The 16979-nt window shown below is 41.3% G+C and overlaps 1 protein-coding gene across 2 annotated transcripts in view; it reads left to right on the top strand.

The window, feature by feature from the left end:
* Positions 1–255: 255 nt before the first annotated feature.
* naa30 (N-alpha-acetyltransferase 30, NatC catalytic subunit) overlaps positions 256–16979 on the top strand; it is a 32687-nt gene continuing 15963 nt past the window's right edge. The window contains exon 1 of one of the 2 annotated variants that reach the window (XM_067991563.1): positions 256–1337. In XM_067991563.1, the coding sequence (XP_067847664.1) occupies positions 600–1337 (738 nt within the window). In that variant the 5' untranslated portion in view covers positions 256–599. The remainder of the gene's footprint in view (positions 1338–16979) is intronic. The other variant, XM_067991562.1, reaches the window with a different exon arrangement.

Below are 16979 nucleotides of genomic sequence, written 5' to 3'. Positions count from 1 at the left end.
TTTCAGGTCGATGAGCTTTCGTCAGAACCACACAAGCACCTGCTTTTTGCCTCACGGGGGGCGGGCGGCGAGGCTTTTCACCGCCTGAAGGCCGTTATTTTTAAATCGTTATATTTCACTCCACCGTCCGCAGCTCCAGCGCCTCTTCCGCACACTCGCGCTCAGTCGGTCAAAGGTTAACGTCGTAAAGAGCTGGTAAAGGCGAAGAAGCGAGCGATATTTACGGCGGCGACTGACGTATCTGGCGGTCGGGCCGCGCGGCACATTTTCTTTTACGGCAGTGCCTGGGTTGAGAGTGGAAACGGCCTCGAGTGACGGGCTGTGCGTCGGTGCCGCTTGTGCTCGGGTTTCTCTCAACTTTTAGCTCGTTTCTCCCCCATCCCCCGCCCCTTTTCTATCGCCTGTATCGGTGTGGGTGTCGGGCGCCGCCTGACAGGCCCGGCCTGGTCGGGTCCGGTCCGGTCCGGTCCGCCACAGGATGTGCGAGTGCTGAGGGCGGCGAGTCCCCTCCCCACCCCTACCCGCGGTTGGATCATTTTTTTTCTCTCTCTCTCGCTAATTTGCCCTCATGCTGTCGCTGCGTTTCTCCGCTCTTTAGAATGTCGGATCTACCACCTGGGCCTAGCGTGCTCTCCCCACCCCCCACTGAAATCTCGCCCTTTCCTGCTACGCTCAATCACTCTAGAGGGTACGGCCAGCTGCCGGAGCCGCTTCAAGGCGGGGGCGGGGAAAAGGAAGAAGCTGCTTTGCCCGGAACGGGGCAGGAATGCGTGGAGGAAGTCGGGCCGAAGCCGGCGAATAGTGTCCTAACCTATCCGGAGACAAACCGTGCGAAGAAGGGCCTCCTACACCACCACCACCATCAGCACCAGCGGGTACTGAACGGCTGCGTTATCATAAACCCCGAGCTTCACTACAAGGCGGATCGCAAAGCGCGACTGTCTTGCTCCGAGGGCGACGCCGAGTTTAACGCGGGACTGTCACTGCCCGAAGGCGGCAGGAGGAAACCCGACGCCAATTATTGTGAGAGTCCCAACGTGAACCATGCGAACCAAAGGACTGCCGAGGCGGCCGAACCCGACATTCACAACCGCAGGGATGGACTCGATGGGATTGGTGTCAGCCCAGATGATGAAGACCAGCACCGCCTGGCCGCCTCCGTAGCCGCTTGTAGTTTGCACCCGCAGCAAGAGCCCGACAGGATACGATATGTTGGCTATGAGTCAGAGTTGCAAATGCCAGATATTATGAGGTTGATCACGAAAGATTTGTCTGAACCTTATTCCATATATACCTATAGATATTTTATTCACAACTGGCCGCAGCTTTGTTTTCTGGTAAGTGTGGTTGGGGGAAGGGATATATATAATGTTAATTGAATCTAAAGCAGGTCGAGAGGGACTTGCCCTAGGTCAAAAGATAATCAAGTTATTAATCGTCACTACATCGTTTCCGATCTCGTTTCTTATAGTCAGACCAAAGAAGTGAGTGACAGGTCCTTGTCTATACGCTAAGAATATTTTAGTTAAGCTTCAGTGCTTTGTTTAAAAATCAAAACGTTTTATTTATAGGTTTAATGCTTTTAATCCTATGTAATGCATTGAATGTAGCACCTTTCACAAGGACTAAATATCAACTGCAAAAATGTCACTACCATAACATACTGCATGGTGTTACCCACGCTTTCAGTTGCTGTCAATAACTGTCATGTTAATAAGTGCAGTTTTATTTTCTGTAAACGTCTGGACTTTGAGAACTTTTATTGCAAAAGAATGAATTTGTTTTGCTATTTGTAGTCTTCAGTGTGAATAACCATGACTTTGCAGTTCTGTTTAAAGTGAAAGACTAAATTAAAAGTTCAGAAGTCCTGTAGACTTGTTCCAAAATCCATTGGAATCGTGGTGTATGGAATGGACAAAAGGTTGTGTATCACTCGATGTACATTTGGCAGAATTTATTTAATTTTGGTAACACTTATTTTAAACATAGCATGTTTTTAACACCACATGTTTTAAGCATCCTTTTGCATGCCTTGAGTTGCTTGTAGCCACTACAGATACAACTGATAATATGGATAATTGATTCAAATAGTCTTCAGCATTTCTGCAATTACCTGAAACATTGCAGTGAGCAGTAGAGATGGTTTGAATGTTTGTGATTCAGTGTAAATACATATTCAAAATCTTATCAGTCATCATTAGTGACTAAGGAATGAAGAATGCTTTTCTAGTTCTATGTAGTAAACCATAAATGTGGTACTGCTGCCACATTGCCTGAAAATGGCTGTTCTTTGAAAATAGTGGCAGAGAATATTCTTGTAATATACATATACAGATGGGATCTTTATGTAAAAGGTTTTATTGAATGGAGTATATAAAAATATTTTTGTATGTTTGACTAGAATGTAAATGCTATACTTATGCAGCTGAGTGCTGTGTGCCTTGTATTTATAATGTTTAATATATCTTCATTCCTTCTTGCTGTCCAGTGCTGTTCTGTTCAAAATGTTATTTTTAATGGGTTTAGGAATCCATTCCTAAATGTGATCGTGTTTTCTTTCACTCTCTGAGCTGAAACTATCTTGTTGCACCTGGTGATCTAATAGAAGTGATATTGCACATTTAAATACCAATTTTTTTTTAAAGTCAGCAGCTACTGATGGCTAAGTGAGTAACATTATGTGCTATACTATGAAATGTTTCCACTTTTTTTAAAAAATCGTTCTGTTGATGGTAAGGCCGCATCCCTAGCCAACTAAGAAGATGGTGGACTCCCTTCAACTGTTGCAGTCTTTGTGATGGTGCTCCCATAGTGGTGTTGGATAGCATTCCAGGATTTTGATCCAATAACTATAGTCTTTACAACTTGAGTGGCTTGCTAGGCCATTTTACAGGGCTTAAGAGTCAACCAGGTAGCGTGGGACTGGAATCACACGTAGGTCAGACCGGGTAGGAATGGCAGGTTTAGTGTACTAGTAGAGTTTTCAGTGACAGTCCAGCAGCTAGCATGCTCATTTTTCAAGTGTCAGTCCACAAATTAAGATCTATTGAATTCAGTTTTACAAGTTGTTATTGGTGGGACTTGAACTTTCGGCATCTGGATTGTTAGTCCAGTACCATAACCACTACACAACCGTGCCCATAAAGTTTGATCTATGGTCTGATAGATCTCAGCAATGGTAGGCCCAATAGAGTTGTCTTCAGTGTTTCTGGCAAAGGGAGGGAGGAAAATCAGCCATTTCCTTTGATGGATTGATAGCTACTGAGATTAGTTAAAGACAGTGCCAGGTTCAACCTCCGTTTTCCTCCTACCCCTTTCCCATAACGGCACCATTTGCACCATCGTCAAATAGCCTGATTACATATCAAGTGTAGCTATTTTGGTGAGAGACCAGAAGGTGGCCTGTGCTGCCAGTTTCTCCAATTTTCTTTTTGCTCCCTTCTGTTGAAAGCAGATTCTTGCAGAACACTAGCATACATCACTTCCTAGAGGACGGGGAAGAAAATTGTTGGGAGGGGGGGTGGTGAGGGATAGCTAGCAAAAGAGTAGTCATATTGGTTAGTGTTTATCAACACCATTAGTACTGTAAATCCATTAAATTTATCAGTCATTAGGACTGCTTTATTAACAGTGAATCCTTATTTGTCTGCTTAAAGGAAGATAAGAAACCTAATTTGCCCCCTTCTAAATCATTGTGCCACCCTGGGGCAGATGTAACTACTCATGGACTTATGAACTAACTGATTTTAATGCTTTTATAAATTACTTTGGTCTTCAGCAAATCTGCTACTAGCTTGGTGCATCACAAAACAAATTGAGATACACATCTGTAAATTTTATAATACGAATTAATAGCACTCAAGTCAGTGTCTCAGTAATACCAGGGTATTGGTTTTAATGGAGCGCATATTTTTAAACATTTTGCTACAGAAACTTTTCTATCTTTTTTTTTATATAGAAAAGTTCTCTATTTGAGTAATGAACTAGAAATACAGACTGAGAAACTCATGGAGAAAGATTCTATCATCTTTGAATATTAAGGACTATCACCACTTCAAAAATACACATGTCTAGAGCTGCTAACTGCAAGAGTAATTGGCACTAAAAAGTGATGTAGCTTTATTTCTAGTTAGTACTTTTTATCAATTATGCATTATAATCGAGCACAGATTGGATTGTGAAACCTATGCTCTGTTCACAATACCTTTTGTGTACCTATAAAAAGACTGAAATGCTTCAATAGTCTGAATGCTTTATGCTGTATTCTGTCTAACTGGTTACGTTTGCTGCGGCTTTTGCCTCACCTCCCCAACCACAGGTTCCATTTTAGTATTATCTTGGTATTGTGAAAGGGATACAATGCTGTCAACTTTATAATAGAAATTCTAACTACTGTTATCATCAAATTTACATCTGGGTTAACTTGTTGCAGCGTTTAATTCATTTTGGGTTCTACCAGGGTGGAAATACCTTTGTTAATGTACCGAATTATTTTGCTGACAGTGTTGACAACTTCCAGTAGATGTTGACAATAGATAGAAACTAAGGGAAAATGTACCATAATGCCAACTTGGGCTGTGCGACCATGAACCTGTTCAGAAATGGTATTCTGAGCCATACAGACCAGGAAGGTAATACATTTTGGAAGTTGGCATAGGGAAAGAAAATGTATCTTAAATGGTAAGATCTTAAATGGAACAGATGGATTTTGATCTGCAGATACACAGGATTCAATATCTACCCCCCCACTACTGGCTGTAGTATGTATGATCTACAGGATGCACTGCGGCAAATCACCAAAGTTACTTTGATAGTACCTCCTTCTCTGTGACCTCACCACAGAGAAGGTCAAGAGCAGCAATGTTGTGGGAACACCATCACCTCCAAGTTCCCCTCCAAGACACACGCCATTCTGGCTTGCACACACATCACCATTCCTTTGTCGTCACTAGGTCAGAATTCTGGAATTCCCTACCTAACACCATCATGGCAGCACCATCACCTGAAGGATTGGTGATTCAAAGAGAAGGTTCAACAATACCTTCTCTGAGCAACCAGGCGGTAAATACAGCCTTGCCAGTAGCACCCACATTCTGAGAACAAGTAACAATTAAAGTTGGCAGCACAAATCTATACGGCCATAATAAGGCAATGTAATTCTAGATTTTATATCAAGAGACACAGGATACAAAAACAGAGGTAACATTGAATCCCTTAGACCATATTTGAAGTATTGTACAGTTTTGCATATCCCATTATAGGAAGGATGTAAAAGCAATAGAAAAGATGCAGTGTGGTTTCACCAGGATGTTGCTTGAAATGAGGGGTTATGTTCTTGGAGAGAATCTAGGGCTGTTTTCACAAGCTGTGAAGGTCAAGGGGTGTTAAATTGTTTCCATTGGCTGGCCAGATGATATCAAGAGGGCACAAATTGAAGATAATCGCAAAAGACTTGAAGCGGTCAGAAAACATTTCTTACACAGAACTTGGTTACAATGTGGATTTCTCTGCCACAAAGCCTTGTTGAATCATCATTCACAAGTTCTTTTAAAATTGAGTTATATAGTTGCTTGAACGAGGAATATTAAAGGTTATGGGTGGTGAGCAGGAGAGTGGGATTAGACTAGGTGGGCTCATTGAGAAAAACAACACAGATCTGATGGACGAAATGCCCTGTTTCTGTCTAATATTCTATGAAAATCCCAGTTGAATCTGTTCTGTGCTGAGTTTTCTGATTGTAGCAATGTTATAAGTGGCCCTGGGATAGAGAAGGTAAAGCTGTCCTCGCTTCCCACTCTTAATCACTATCTAACAACTGCTACTGGAATTGGACGTGTGTGGATACTGGTTGAAGACTGGATTGGATGACCCTGACCACTGGATACCCTGGCAAGGTTCACACATCAATAATGAGTAATTGGGAGAGGTACCAGAGGATAGCGCAGCTGTGCAATTGTACTGTGAGGGAGTTGGTGTCTTCAACAAAGTTTTTTTTTAAAAGAGGTATGCCAGGCCCTCAATAAATAAAATAAAAACAGAAAATACTGGAAAGTAAGTAATCACAAATATTCATGAAGGAAGTATTTCCTACAGAGAGGTGTGACCTGATAGCAATGATCGTTGAGCTCTCTATTCCTAACAGCAGATCAAGTTTGTGCCCTAAGATTAACATAGTTATTAAATATATTCTCCAACATTTGTTTTTTTTTGTCCCGACCAGAAAAAGAAGTAATCTGTTGTACTTTGAAGTTTTGATTCCAGTTTTGTTCCAACTCTGCTCAGACAATTAACAGTTGAAAATTAAACAATCTGCAGTCTGCTCACTGGTATTGATAGTTCTGGAAATATCACTCCTATAGTGATGAGCAGCCTGCAAGAGGGCTGTATCCATCTCAGTCTTTTTAATCTCCATATCTGCCCAAGGTTCTTGTGTGCTTTGCATCATTCCCTGACTGACTAGGTAGTCAGGAAGGTTGCTTCTAGGCTTTTGACTGCTAATGTTGAGCCAGCTGTTATGAGTGTGGCCTAGGTTAACTCTCCAGTAAGGCTCTAGTTAGACTCTGTTCTGAAGCCTACAAATTTAGCTTGTTTGCTTTTGTTATTCAAATCATTAAATGGCAGGTCACTGAACAATATTTAGTGTTTGTGGAGAGATCTGTCTTATTGGACTAACTTTTCTGATGGTTATGTGGAAAAGGGAAAAGATAACTGAAGAACAAACTCCAATCCAGCAAGAGTAGTGTAGAATGGGAAACAAATAGACCAGACAGCGTATTATAATTGAACCAGCATCACACAGATGAATTTATACCCAGTTCATCTCCTCTTTGGCCCCCCACCCCTGCACTGCCCGTGTATGGTTAATAGTTAATCTGGTCTTTTCATCATACCATGCAATACAAACCTTCCTACTTTGGCTGTATGATGTGGAGATGCCGGTGATGGACTGGGGTGGACAAATGTAAGGAATCTTACAACACCAGGTTATAGTCCAACAGTTTTATTTGAAAATCACAAGCTTTCGGAGGCTTTCTCCTTCGTCAGGTGAGTACCTGACAAAGGAGAAAGCCTCCGATAGCTTGTGATTTTCAAATAAAACTGTTGGACTATAACCTGGTGTTGTAAGATTCCTTACTTTGGCTGTAGTCAGCATGTTTGTCACTTGTTTCAAGACTGAAGTTTTATCATGCACCTCTTTCTACATTGATGCTGCACCTTAACACCATAAACAAACTTTTTATTGTGAAGAAAACTTCTGATTGTACCACATGAGATTTTAGCAGTGTTGCACAGATGAAGGACCCAGGTCCTTTGCTCAGGACACCACCATGGTTGAAAAGAGTAGGAGGAAAAGCAAAGTAAATTATGAAATAGTAGCTTGAGTGGCACTGTGATTGTAGCTGGAAGAGAATGCTGAGGGAGATTGAGTTCTACAGTTTTGATGAGCTTTCTTTCGTATCCTGTCCAGAAATGCAGGAAAGATTTAAGAGCACCTCCAGATACTTAAGTCTTGGATGGACTTGGATTTTATTGACTGTTCTTGAGGGGAGAACTGGTGTTTGGCACAAAATAGGAAACTGAGGTTCTTATGGCAGCATAGGTAACAATGGTGGATTTGCACTATAGCAGTGTGAATTGGTTTAATTTCACCCGATGCTGTAACTATAGCATAAATGTAGCCTTAATCTGGGGTCAGGGACCCGACCTGACACCGAAGTGGAGAGGAGCAAGATTTTCTGAAGGAAACCTCACTCTATTTGGCTTTGCAGTCAGTTTGGACCTTGATTCTTGAAACTGTGGGCCTCCATTTTTATCAGTAATTAGTCGTTGTGGCTCAAGGCCAGTTCCTATTGAGCAGAGTCAATTTTTGTCATTGTACTCTTGCTCTACTGTTGCCATTTTAAGTAATTAATTAGGGTTAAATAGTACGGGCCTCTGAACCAAAATGTGTAACAATCCAGGATTTTGTGGTACTGTGCCCGGAAGTTCCAATAACTATTCTTGGCCAGAGCATTAGGTGGAACGTCTCGTGTTGGGAGCCTTTCAGCTCAGGGAATAACTGACTATAATACTCAGCACGTGCGTATAATTCATGTCTACTTGTGTAGCTATAGCTGGATTAGTCAGTGGAGAAAATGGAATGCATTTTGCAGACCTTTAGGATATGGTTAGAATGGACTTTCTCCGGAGTTGAGTAGTATAAGTAGAATTAAATTCCAATAACTATTGGTCTTTGTAATTAATTTCTATTTATGTCATATATATTTATTTTTAAATTAGAGAGACCCCTGTACCACTTGCTTTCAGCTGTGACTCCCAGCTGCTCCTGACTGTCAATTAAAAAGGTTCTCGGGTTGTTTTCTGTCTGTTCCTTTGTACCACGTACCTCCTGAGGCTCCTTCTATGTTGCCTTCAGTGTAGCTCCTCCTTTGGTAGTCTGGTTTCCTTCTGTGGTGCTTTCCCCATATTCACAGTTCTCCCTGATGCCCCAGCCTCCACCATCTCACAAGCCTTCCCGCTGCCCTCGCCTCCCCAAAACCACTCTCAAATTTTCCTTTTCTAGTCAAAAACACATGGATAAGGGAAAAGTCAGACACATATTTTTAAATAGAAAAATTGGGGGTAGAAATGGAATTGAAACATCTCCTACTGCTGTTGTGCCTTCCCCAGATCCACTCCCATGTCTTCCTTTTCTCAAACACAGATGCAGGAAGAGAGATACATCAATCATGCAATAAAGATATTGGACCTAAAAAGATGAGTAGATATGGAATTAACACACAAGCCAAAGATATCTAAGATACAGAGGAAGAAAGGGAGATACGGGCAGACAGGGCAAAAAAAGAGACATGTCTGCAAGAGAGAGATAAACAGCAATATCAAACTTAGATATACAACTACACATCGATCACAGACCAACAAAGACAGGATCAGAGAAACAAAAGAACACAGCAGCATCCTGCAGCGAACTAAAAATGACACACTGATTCACCAGACAATGCAAAGAACCACCTCTCACCCAAAAGGCAAGAACAAAAATAAGTTAGAGAAACAAGAGGAGACTGAATACAAGCACACACAGGTAAGAGATGCATCTGTCTTTTGACTTGCCATGGGCAATGCCACAGATGATCCACGAGTGTGTGTCATTCTTAAAATAACCTGCATCAAGTACTCTGCTCAGATCCACTCTTCAGCATTGTGTACAATTTGTTCACCACTCAAGAAAGACACAAGGGCATTGAGGGGCAGGGTAGTTTTTTTTTAAGAAAGAGACAGGAATGCAGTGTAGAGAACAGCTACAGATCTCATCCCTAACATCTCAGGACTCAGTTATGAGGAAACACAAACAAAAACTAGCAGCTTAGATAATTGGCTGCGAGCAATGCCATGTTATATGTACTAACTGTATGTATATATTTTCTGTATGTCCTGTGTAAAGCACACATTTCCTGTGTCACTCCTGTAATCCTTCCCGGTCACCATATTTCTGTCACACATGCCTATAATGTCTGTCATGCTTACATTTGCTATTTTTAATCCTGTTTTTTACTTCTGACTCAATTTTTCACACGACTCACTCTGATCTTTGATTCTCCCAACGCTAGAATTTTGTCTCCCAGATGTGGTGACGCTTGTATCAAATGCCTGAGGTTTGTGTGCATTAGGTCTTGGAAGTTTTCAAATTGTACTTTTGACTATCAGCAGGCCCCAGCTTCCCAGCCGATAGTGTAAATTTTCTAATCCATTCTTCGGCTTTCAGCCCATCACACATCAGGTTCCCTGACTTTCTTATTTAAAGTGCTTCATCAGGGAATGTAGTGGAAGTCCAGTTGATGGCTGAAGACTGGATTTAAAAACTTTGCACTGTCCAAGCTAATGGCTGGAAACCTAGGACAGGCTTGTCTAATGGCCGAAGATAGATTTTAACAACTTAAGATTGTTCCTTGCTCATAGCTGGGAACATGAGGTTTGGGAGGCTGCTGAACCTGTTGGCAGCAAATCTTGTTGGTACCAGCACAGTGTTATAGCACCTAATGGCCTCAAAAGGGCCCAGAAGTTCAGCCTACATTCTCCTGGGCCCACCTCAGACACTTCCTCCTTAATACTGACACAACCAGCCACCCTCCATATTGTCACTCTCCTGACTCCTCCAGTGCTCTCACTGTATCCCACATTGTGCTGCTACATCAAAACCCATTTCCCCAGTTCTCCAGAGCTCTGAGAACCACGCATTCCCAACACTACCCAGCCCTGATGTGTGCCCAGCCCTGACACACCTGGAACAATCGATTTAGTGGAGTCTCACCTCCCAGGAATTATTTCCCAGTGCTCACATCCTGAGACGGGCTTCCCAAATCTCCTATATGTTGGGACAACCCCATACAAATCTACCATCACACTATCATTCCCAATACTCCCCTGCGCTGCCCCCCCCCACCCCCCCCCCCGGGGCAGACGACCACATCTAACTCCCCAGAACTCACATCATGAAGCTACCTCCACTATTCCCAAAACGTCACTATCCCTTCTTCCACATCTCTACACCACCTTCCTCCCTCTGCCACACCACATAACTTCACTGCGTTTTCCTCCATTTTTCCATTCCCATTTTCTTTAGATCCATATTGACTCCCTCCCACTAATACCTTGTTCACTCTCACTTCCACCAAATTCTACAACCCTTAATTTTTCTCTTCCTTCATCCCCCAATCTTTTACAATGCACCATCACTCAATCCAAGCTCCCACTTTATCGTCCACTCACCACTACTAGTCATTTTCCCACTCTGCAGCCTTCCTCCAATTAACAATATTCAAAGCTGCTTCCCAACATTTTCCCCCTCCATCATGGATCCAACTTCACATTCACAAACTCCAATTTGACTTCCTCCAGTGCCACCATATCGAGGCAACTCCCAATTCCACCAGACTGCTCCGTCTTTGGTGCGATTATATCTTTTCTTCTTTCCCCTCACTCCAGATTGCCAGTACCCCAGTATTTCCTCCAATGCTCCCAAACACCAGAACTCCACCCCTCTCCAGTACTGTCATATCTTGTTGATACCCCCTCATTACTCCCACACCTCACATCCCATGCATTCCTTAAGTGTTGCCAGCCAACAGGCTTGCCCTGCCCTGTCATACCGCAGAACCACCCCAAGTGCTCCACAGCCCATCCCCACTATGGCTACATTTTACGTACCTACCTATAAAATGCTGCAAGTTGCCCGGCATTTTCCTGTGTACGGGCTTTAAAGAAATGTTTTAAATTAAATATATAGGGAAAGGAATATCATTCATTGACAGTTTTACCAGCAGAAATGGACAGTTACAAAATTGGATCTCCTAAAGCATTAGTAAAAATCCCAGATTATGTAATAAAAACAGAATTTGACTTGTTCAGTCACCATAAATCAGTGACTGAGTTACGTGGTTACATCTCGGTGCATACTCCAACTCAACCATGCACAGCACCGTGCAAATCTACTATCTGTCTATAATACAGTATATTTAAAGTTTTGCGTTAGTGTGCATTTCCTGCACACATTAAATCTATATTAAAATCTTGATTAGATCACACTTGGAGTACCGTGTGCAGTGCTGATCTCCAACCTACAAAAAGGATATTGAAGCACTGGAGAAAGTGCAGTAAACTCCAGGAATGTTACCAGAATTAAGAGGATGCAACTAATCAGGAAAGATTGAACAGGCTTGCACTCTTTTCTCTGGAAAAGAGGAGACCCGATGGAGACATTTAAAATTATGAAGGGGTTCGATAAGGTGGATGTAGAGAAACTGTTCCCACTTGTGGATGAGCCCACAACAAGGGGGCAAAAATATAAGATAGCCACTAACGGATCAAATAAAGAATCTAGGAGAAATTACTTTACATCGAGTGGTGCGAATGGGGAACTCACTGCCACGTGGATTGGTGGAAATTGATAGCATTGATGCATTTAAGGGGCTTGATGTATACATGAGGGAGAAAGGAATCGAGGGACACGGAGTGCAGGATAGGAAGAGGTAATTAGTGTGGAGGCTTGTGTGGAGTTTGAACACCAGCATAAACCAGTTGGGTCTAATGGCTTATTTTTGTGCTATAGATTCTATATAAAAAGGAACAAGGGAAATAAAATTTGGGAAAATAGTAATTGATGGCAGGATACTGATTCACAGGATGTTTTTGCTGAGACCCAGACTCTCCATTTAGATATGGGCTCAGATTCAATGCAACTATCCCATTTATATAGTTTTAATTAAGGAAATGAAATGCATGTTAGATGTGTGCATGCGTAGTTCCTTTATAAGTTGGCTGGGGGAGGTGATGTGGAGTCGCAACATGGCTAGGAGCTGGACATGACCTTTCATATAGTGTTTGCTGATTTCTTACACAGTGGGCAAATCATTTGAGTACATTTTTGGCTGTAGGCTAAGTATTGGTTTGAAGACTGCAAGATTTTGATCTTTCTTAAACTTCACTTAGTACACTAAAATGAGGATGGTAGTCAGCATGCTTTTACCACCTGTTTATTGGACACTGGAATATTCTATCAAAAACAGACTTCATTATCACCCTGGGGCCATTCTTCATTGCCGCCAGAATTATAAAGCCAGTAGGTTGAGAATGAACATGTTTTACCATTTTGACACTAGTAATGATCCATTTGCGGGATTCTCTTGCTTTTAAGGTGAAGGATTGACTGCTCACTATTCTCTGCCCTAACATATGCTTTGAACCCAGCCATATAAGACGAATGGACTCTCTTTAAAAACATTGCCTATACCAATATGACCTTTAAGTAAAATTTGTCAGTTTAGTGCCAAGTTTTGTGCTTAATAGCTGCTGGGCTGATACTGTCAGATTCCTTGCAGGTGATTTAGAGGAGACTTTGATCCTATCAGTCTGGCTTGGATTGAAACCCAGATCGTTGAGGTGGAATAAAAGTTATTTAAAGTCCAATGTGCTAAATAGGCCCTCTTTTTAAAAAAAAAATTGCTTGATAAATTTATTCCCCTCCGTCTACTGAGCTTTATAGAATAAATAGAATGTAAATATGACATTATTATTATCATCATAGAAGAGAAACAGAAGGCAGTTTAAAAGGTTTAAGAGATAAAAAGACTGCCAGTCAACATAAAGGATAGTAGCAAAGCATTTATTACGCATCTAAAGCAATAAGATAGTGAAAGAAGGCACTCTTTTAAATCTGTATGTGATATTGTTGAGGCCACAGTTGAAGTACTGTGGGAGGTTTTGGCTACCCCATTATGGTAAGTAGAAAAAAAGGATTTGCAAAGGCATACCAACTGTATATATAATATACAATGAAGTTGACAAGTGACAAGACCGAGATGGTCTACGCTCCAGAATACTGAAAGGGGTTAGTGATGAAATAGCTGAGGCACTAACTATAATCTTCTGGATTTTTGGGGGAAATTGTACCAAAGGACTGGAGGGTGGCAGAAGTTCTATCACAGTTCAGGAATGGATAAGCTGGCTAATTATACATGAGTTAGCCTCTAGGTGGTAGGAATATTGTTATAGACCATCATAAAAGGAATAAAAGAACACTTAGAAAAGTATGGGCTAATCGGGGCAGTTATCACTAATTAATTTGTAATGGGCAGGTCATGCTTAACTTAATCACATTTTTAGCAGAAATTACTGACCCTATAGACAAGCAGAATGAAGTGGATGTGGTGTATTTCGACTTTCAATACACATTTGTTTGCTACATAAGAGACTTGTTGATTAAGATTAAGACCCATGGTATTGAAAGTAAAGTCGTGGCATGGATAGACATGTAGCTGATGAATAGAAAGTAGAGAGTGGGGATTAATGGATGTTTTTGGGATTGGCAAAATGTAGCCAGTGGAATGCCCCAGGGATCTGGATTGGGACCACGCTTGTTCTCCATCTATATAATATATTGATCTTGCATCTGTGTGCACTTCCTGTTAACTTTTTCCATTTATAAATTCCTACATTCAGATTTATAATAGAAACTAGAACTTGTCACGTAATTTCTAACTTCTCACCATTGGTAGCACTGTACCTCCTCAGTTGAATGACCTCCAGCTCCTCAGCTTGTATACAAAGAAGCTCATGTGCTACAACCAGCTTTATTTCTCTGCTTCCCAAATTACCATATATTTTTCTACTTAATTATAAATAAAATGGGGGCTGAATTACACCTGTGCACCCTGGTCCAATTGTCCCTTAGTTCACTTGAATCCTACACTTGATCTTGAATCCCTGTGTGCAATGCCACAGGAGATCAACTTGTATACGTAAATGATTTGGACATAGTCATAGAAGGACCAATATCAAAGTTTGCTAATGACACCCTATTAAGGAGTATGGCAAACTGAGAAAGATTACAGGAGGATGTAGTCAGGCTATAATGAATCTGTATGTGATATTGTTGAGGCCACAGTTGGAGTACTGTGGGTGGTTTTGGCTACCCCGTTATGGTAAGTATATGTAAATCATGGGAAAGAAGCAGTGTAGATTTACTAGGATAATATCAGGAATGAGAGGACAATGAGACTTGGAAAAACTAGGACTTTTTTTTAATTCATTCTCGGAATGTGGGTGTCGCTGACACGGCCGGTATTTATTGCCCATCCCTAGTTGCCCATGAGAAGGTGATGGTGGGTCTTTTTGAACCACTGCAGTCCGTGTGGTGAACATGCTCCCACAATGCTGTTAGGTAGGGAGTTCCAGGATTTTGACCCAGCATCGACGAAGGAATGGTGAAATATATCCAGGTCAGGATGCTGCGTGACTAATAAAAAAATAATTATTACAACAGAGAACGTTCAAGGATCTAACAGAAATATTCAAAACTTTGCACAGGTTGTAAAGATAAATAACCTATTTCCACTGGTCGGTGGTTCAGTAACGAGAAGATATAAATTTAGGACTAGTAATAAAAGCAGAAAGAGAAGGTGAGTTGATGAAAATGGTTATTAGAGCACAGAATGAATACCACGCATTGCTATTGAAGCTAAGTCAATCCGTCATTTAAGTGGGAATTAAATGAACACTTGAAGAGGAAATATTTTTGAGCCTGTGTGAAAGTGCAGCAAACTATAAATCACTGGTTAGGTCTCAGCTGGAGAATGGTGTCCAATGCTGGGCACCGTGTCGAGGCCTCAGAAAGGGTGCAGAGGAGCTTTACTAGAATGGTACCAGGGATGAGGGACTTCAGTTATGTGGAGAAACTAGAGAAGTTGGGATTGTTCTCCTTCGAGCAGAGAAGGTTATGGGGAGATTTAATACAGGTTATGAGGAGTTTTGATAGAGTAGGTGGGGAGAAATTGTTTCCACTGGCAGGAGGGTTGGTAACCAGAGGACACAGATTTAAGGTAATTGGCAAATGAACCAGAGGGGAGATGAGAGATTATTTTACACAACAAGGTGTGAAAGGGTGGTAGAAGTAAATTCAATAGTAACTTTCAAAAGGGATTGGGTATATACTTGAAAAGAAAAAATCGCAGGGCTTTGGGGAAATTGGAAATCTCTTTTGAAAGAACCGGCACAAGGACGATGGGCTGAATGGCCTTCTCTGTGCTCTGATTCTATGATTTGGGATTAGAGTCGACCCTCCAGTGTGGAGTTAGTATTAGCCCAGGTACAAAGGCAGCTTCAGGGGTGAAATTGCTATGATTGCAGACTTCTAGTGTCAAGGGAACTATCAGAAGTTTGCTTCATTGAGGTTTGCTATTCTGATAGGACCAGAAAAAAGATTTGTTTTACGTAATGAGATAACCTCATTAAAAGATTCCTCATTACAGCTCAACTTCAGCCGATCAAGCTGTGAAAATAGCATTGCTAATGTTGCTGAAAATTCAGTGGTTTTTTGAAAGCTTAGAATAAATTTCTCCAACATAAATTAAAAGAATTATGAATGGTCCTCTTGTGAGCACTTCTACTGCTTCCAGATCGCAGACTGATACCGACCTATAGAAGAAATACATAGCTTTGACCATCGCCACACATCTTTGGTGAGCAGATGAAATAATTTGATAGCTGCAAGATTGAGAAAACCATGGAGATAAGTTTTGTACATTAAATAAAGCTTTGTTCTACTCTTTTTTTCCATGACTTTCTTTTAAGGTTAAATTACAAGGTTTGACACTGCGGGGGGAAGAAACGGCAGTATGAGAATGAATCTTATGACATTGAAGCTTGTGTGTTTAATTCCTGATGTGGATTTCCCCAAACTGTTAACTGGCTACAACTGGAAGGCAGCCCTAGTCAATTCTTGATTTTTGTTGATGTTGTGTACATTAACTGTTGCAAAGCAATTATTTTCATCTTCTTCAAAAATATACTGCCACCTTGATTATTCAGATTCTTCCTGTTTCTGCTGTTCTGAGGAATGAAGAAGGTTCTGTGTAGGCGGGATATCCTCATCTGGCCTATTCAGTTAATGGAATTGTATAAGTTACAGCACAGAAGGAGGCCATCTGATCCACCATGCCTGCGTTTGCTCTTCAACTTGAGCACTTTAATCCCATTTCTCTTCATCCTTTTATATTTATTTTTGTATAGTTATCCAATTCCCTTTTAAATGATGTTATACTCTCTGCCTCAGTAGCCAGTTTATAGTAAAACATTCCATGTTAATACCCTCTGAAAAAAAATTCCACCTTCATTCCGCTAATAGTCCTTAGTATGTGTCCCCTTACTAATTTGCCCATCAGTGGAAATCGTCTTTCATATTTACCACCACCCCCCCCCCCCCCCCCCAGAAAACTTTTCATAATTTTGAAATCCTCTGTTAGATGTCTTCCCCTCCCACTTCCCAATAGTTCCAGTGAGAGAAGCACAGTTTTTTGAGTATATATTCATAATTATAGCTTCTCATTTCTGATGATGTTCTAGTGAATTTTCACTGGGTATTTTCCATGGCTCTAATATCCTTCCTATAAATGTACTACTTCACATTTCTCTCCATTGAACTGTAT

Source organism: Heptranchias perlo, chromosome 10, assembly GCF_035084215.1.
Source record: "Heptranchias perlo isolate sHepPer1 chromosome 10, sHepPer1.hap1, whole genome shotgun sequence".
Lineage (NCBI taxonomy): Eukaryota > Metazoa > Chordata > Chondrichthyes > Hexanchiformes > Hexanchidae > Heptranchias > Heptranchias perlo.
Note: the sequence above shows the minus strand (reverse complement) of the source record. Positions and strands in the feature narration are given on the sequence as shown.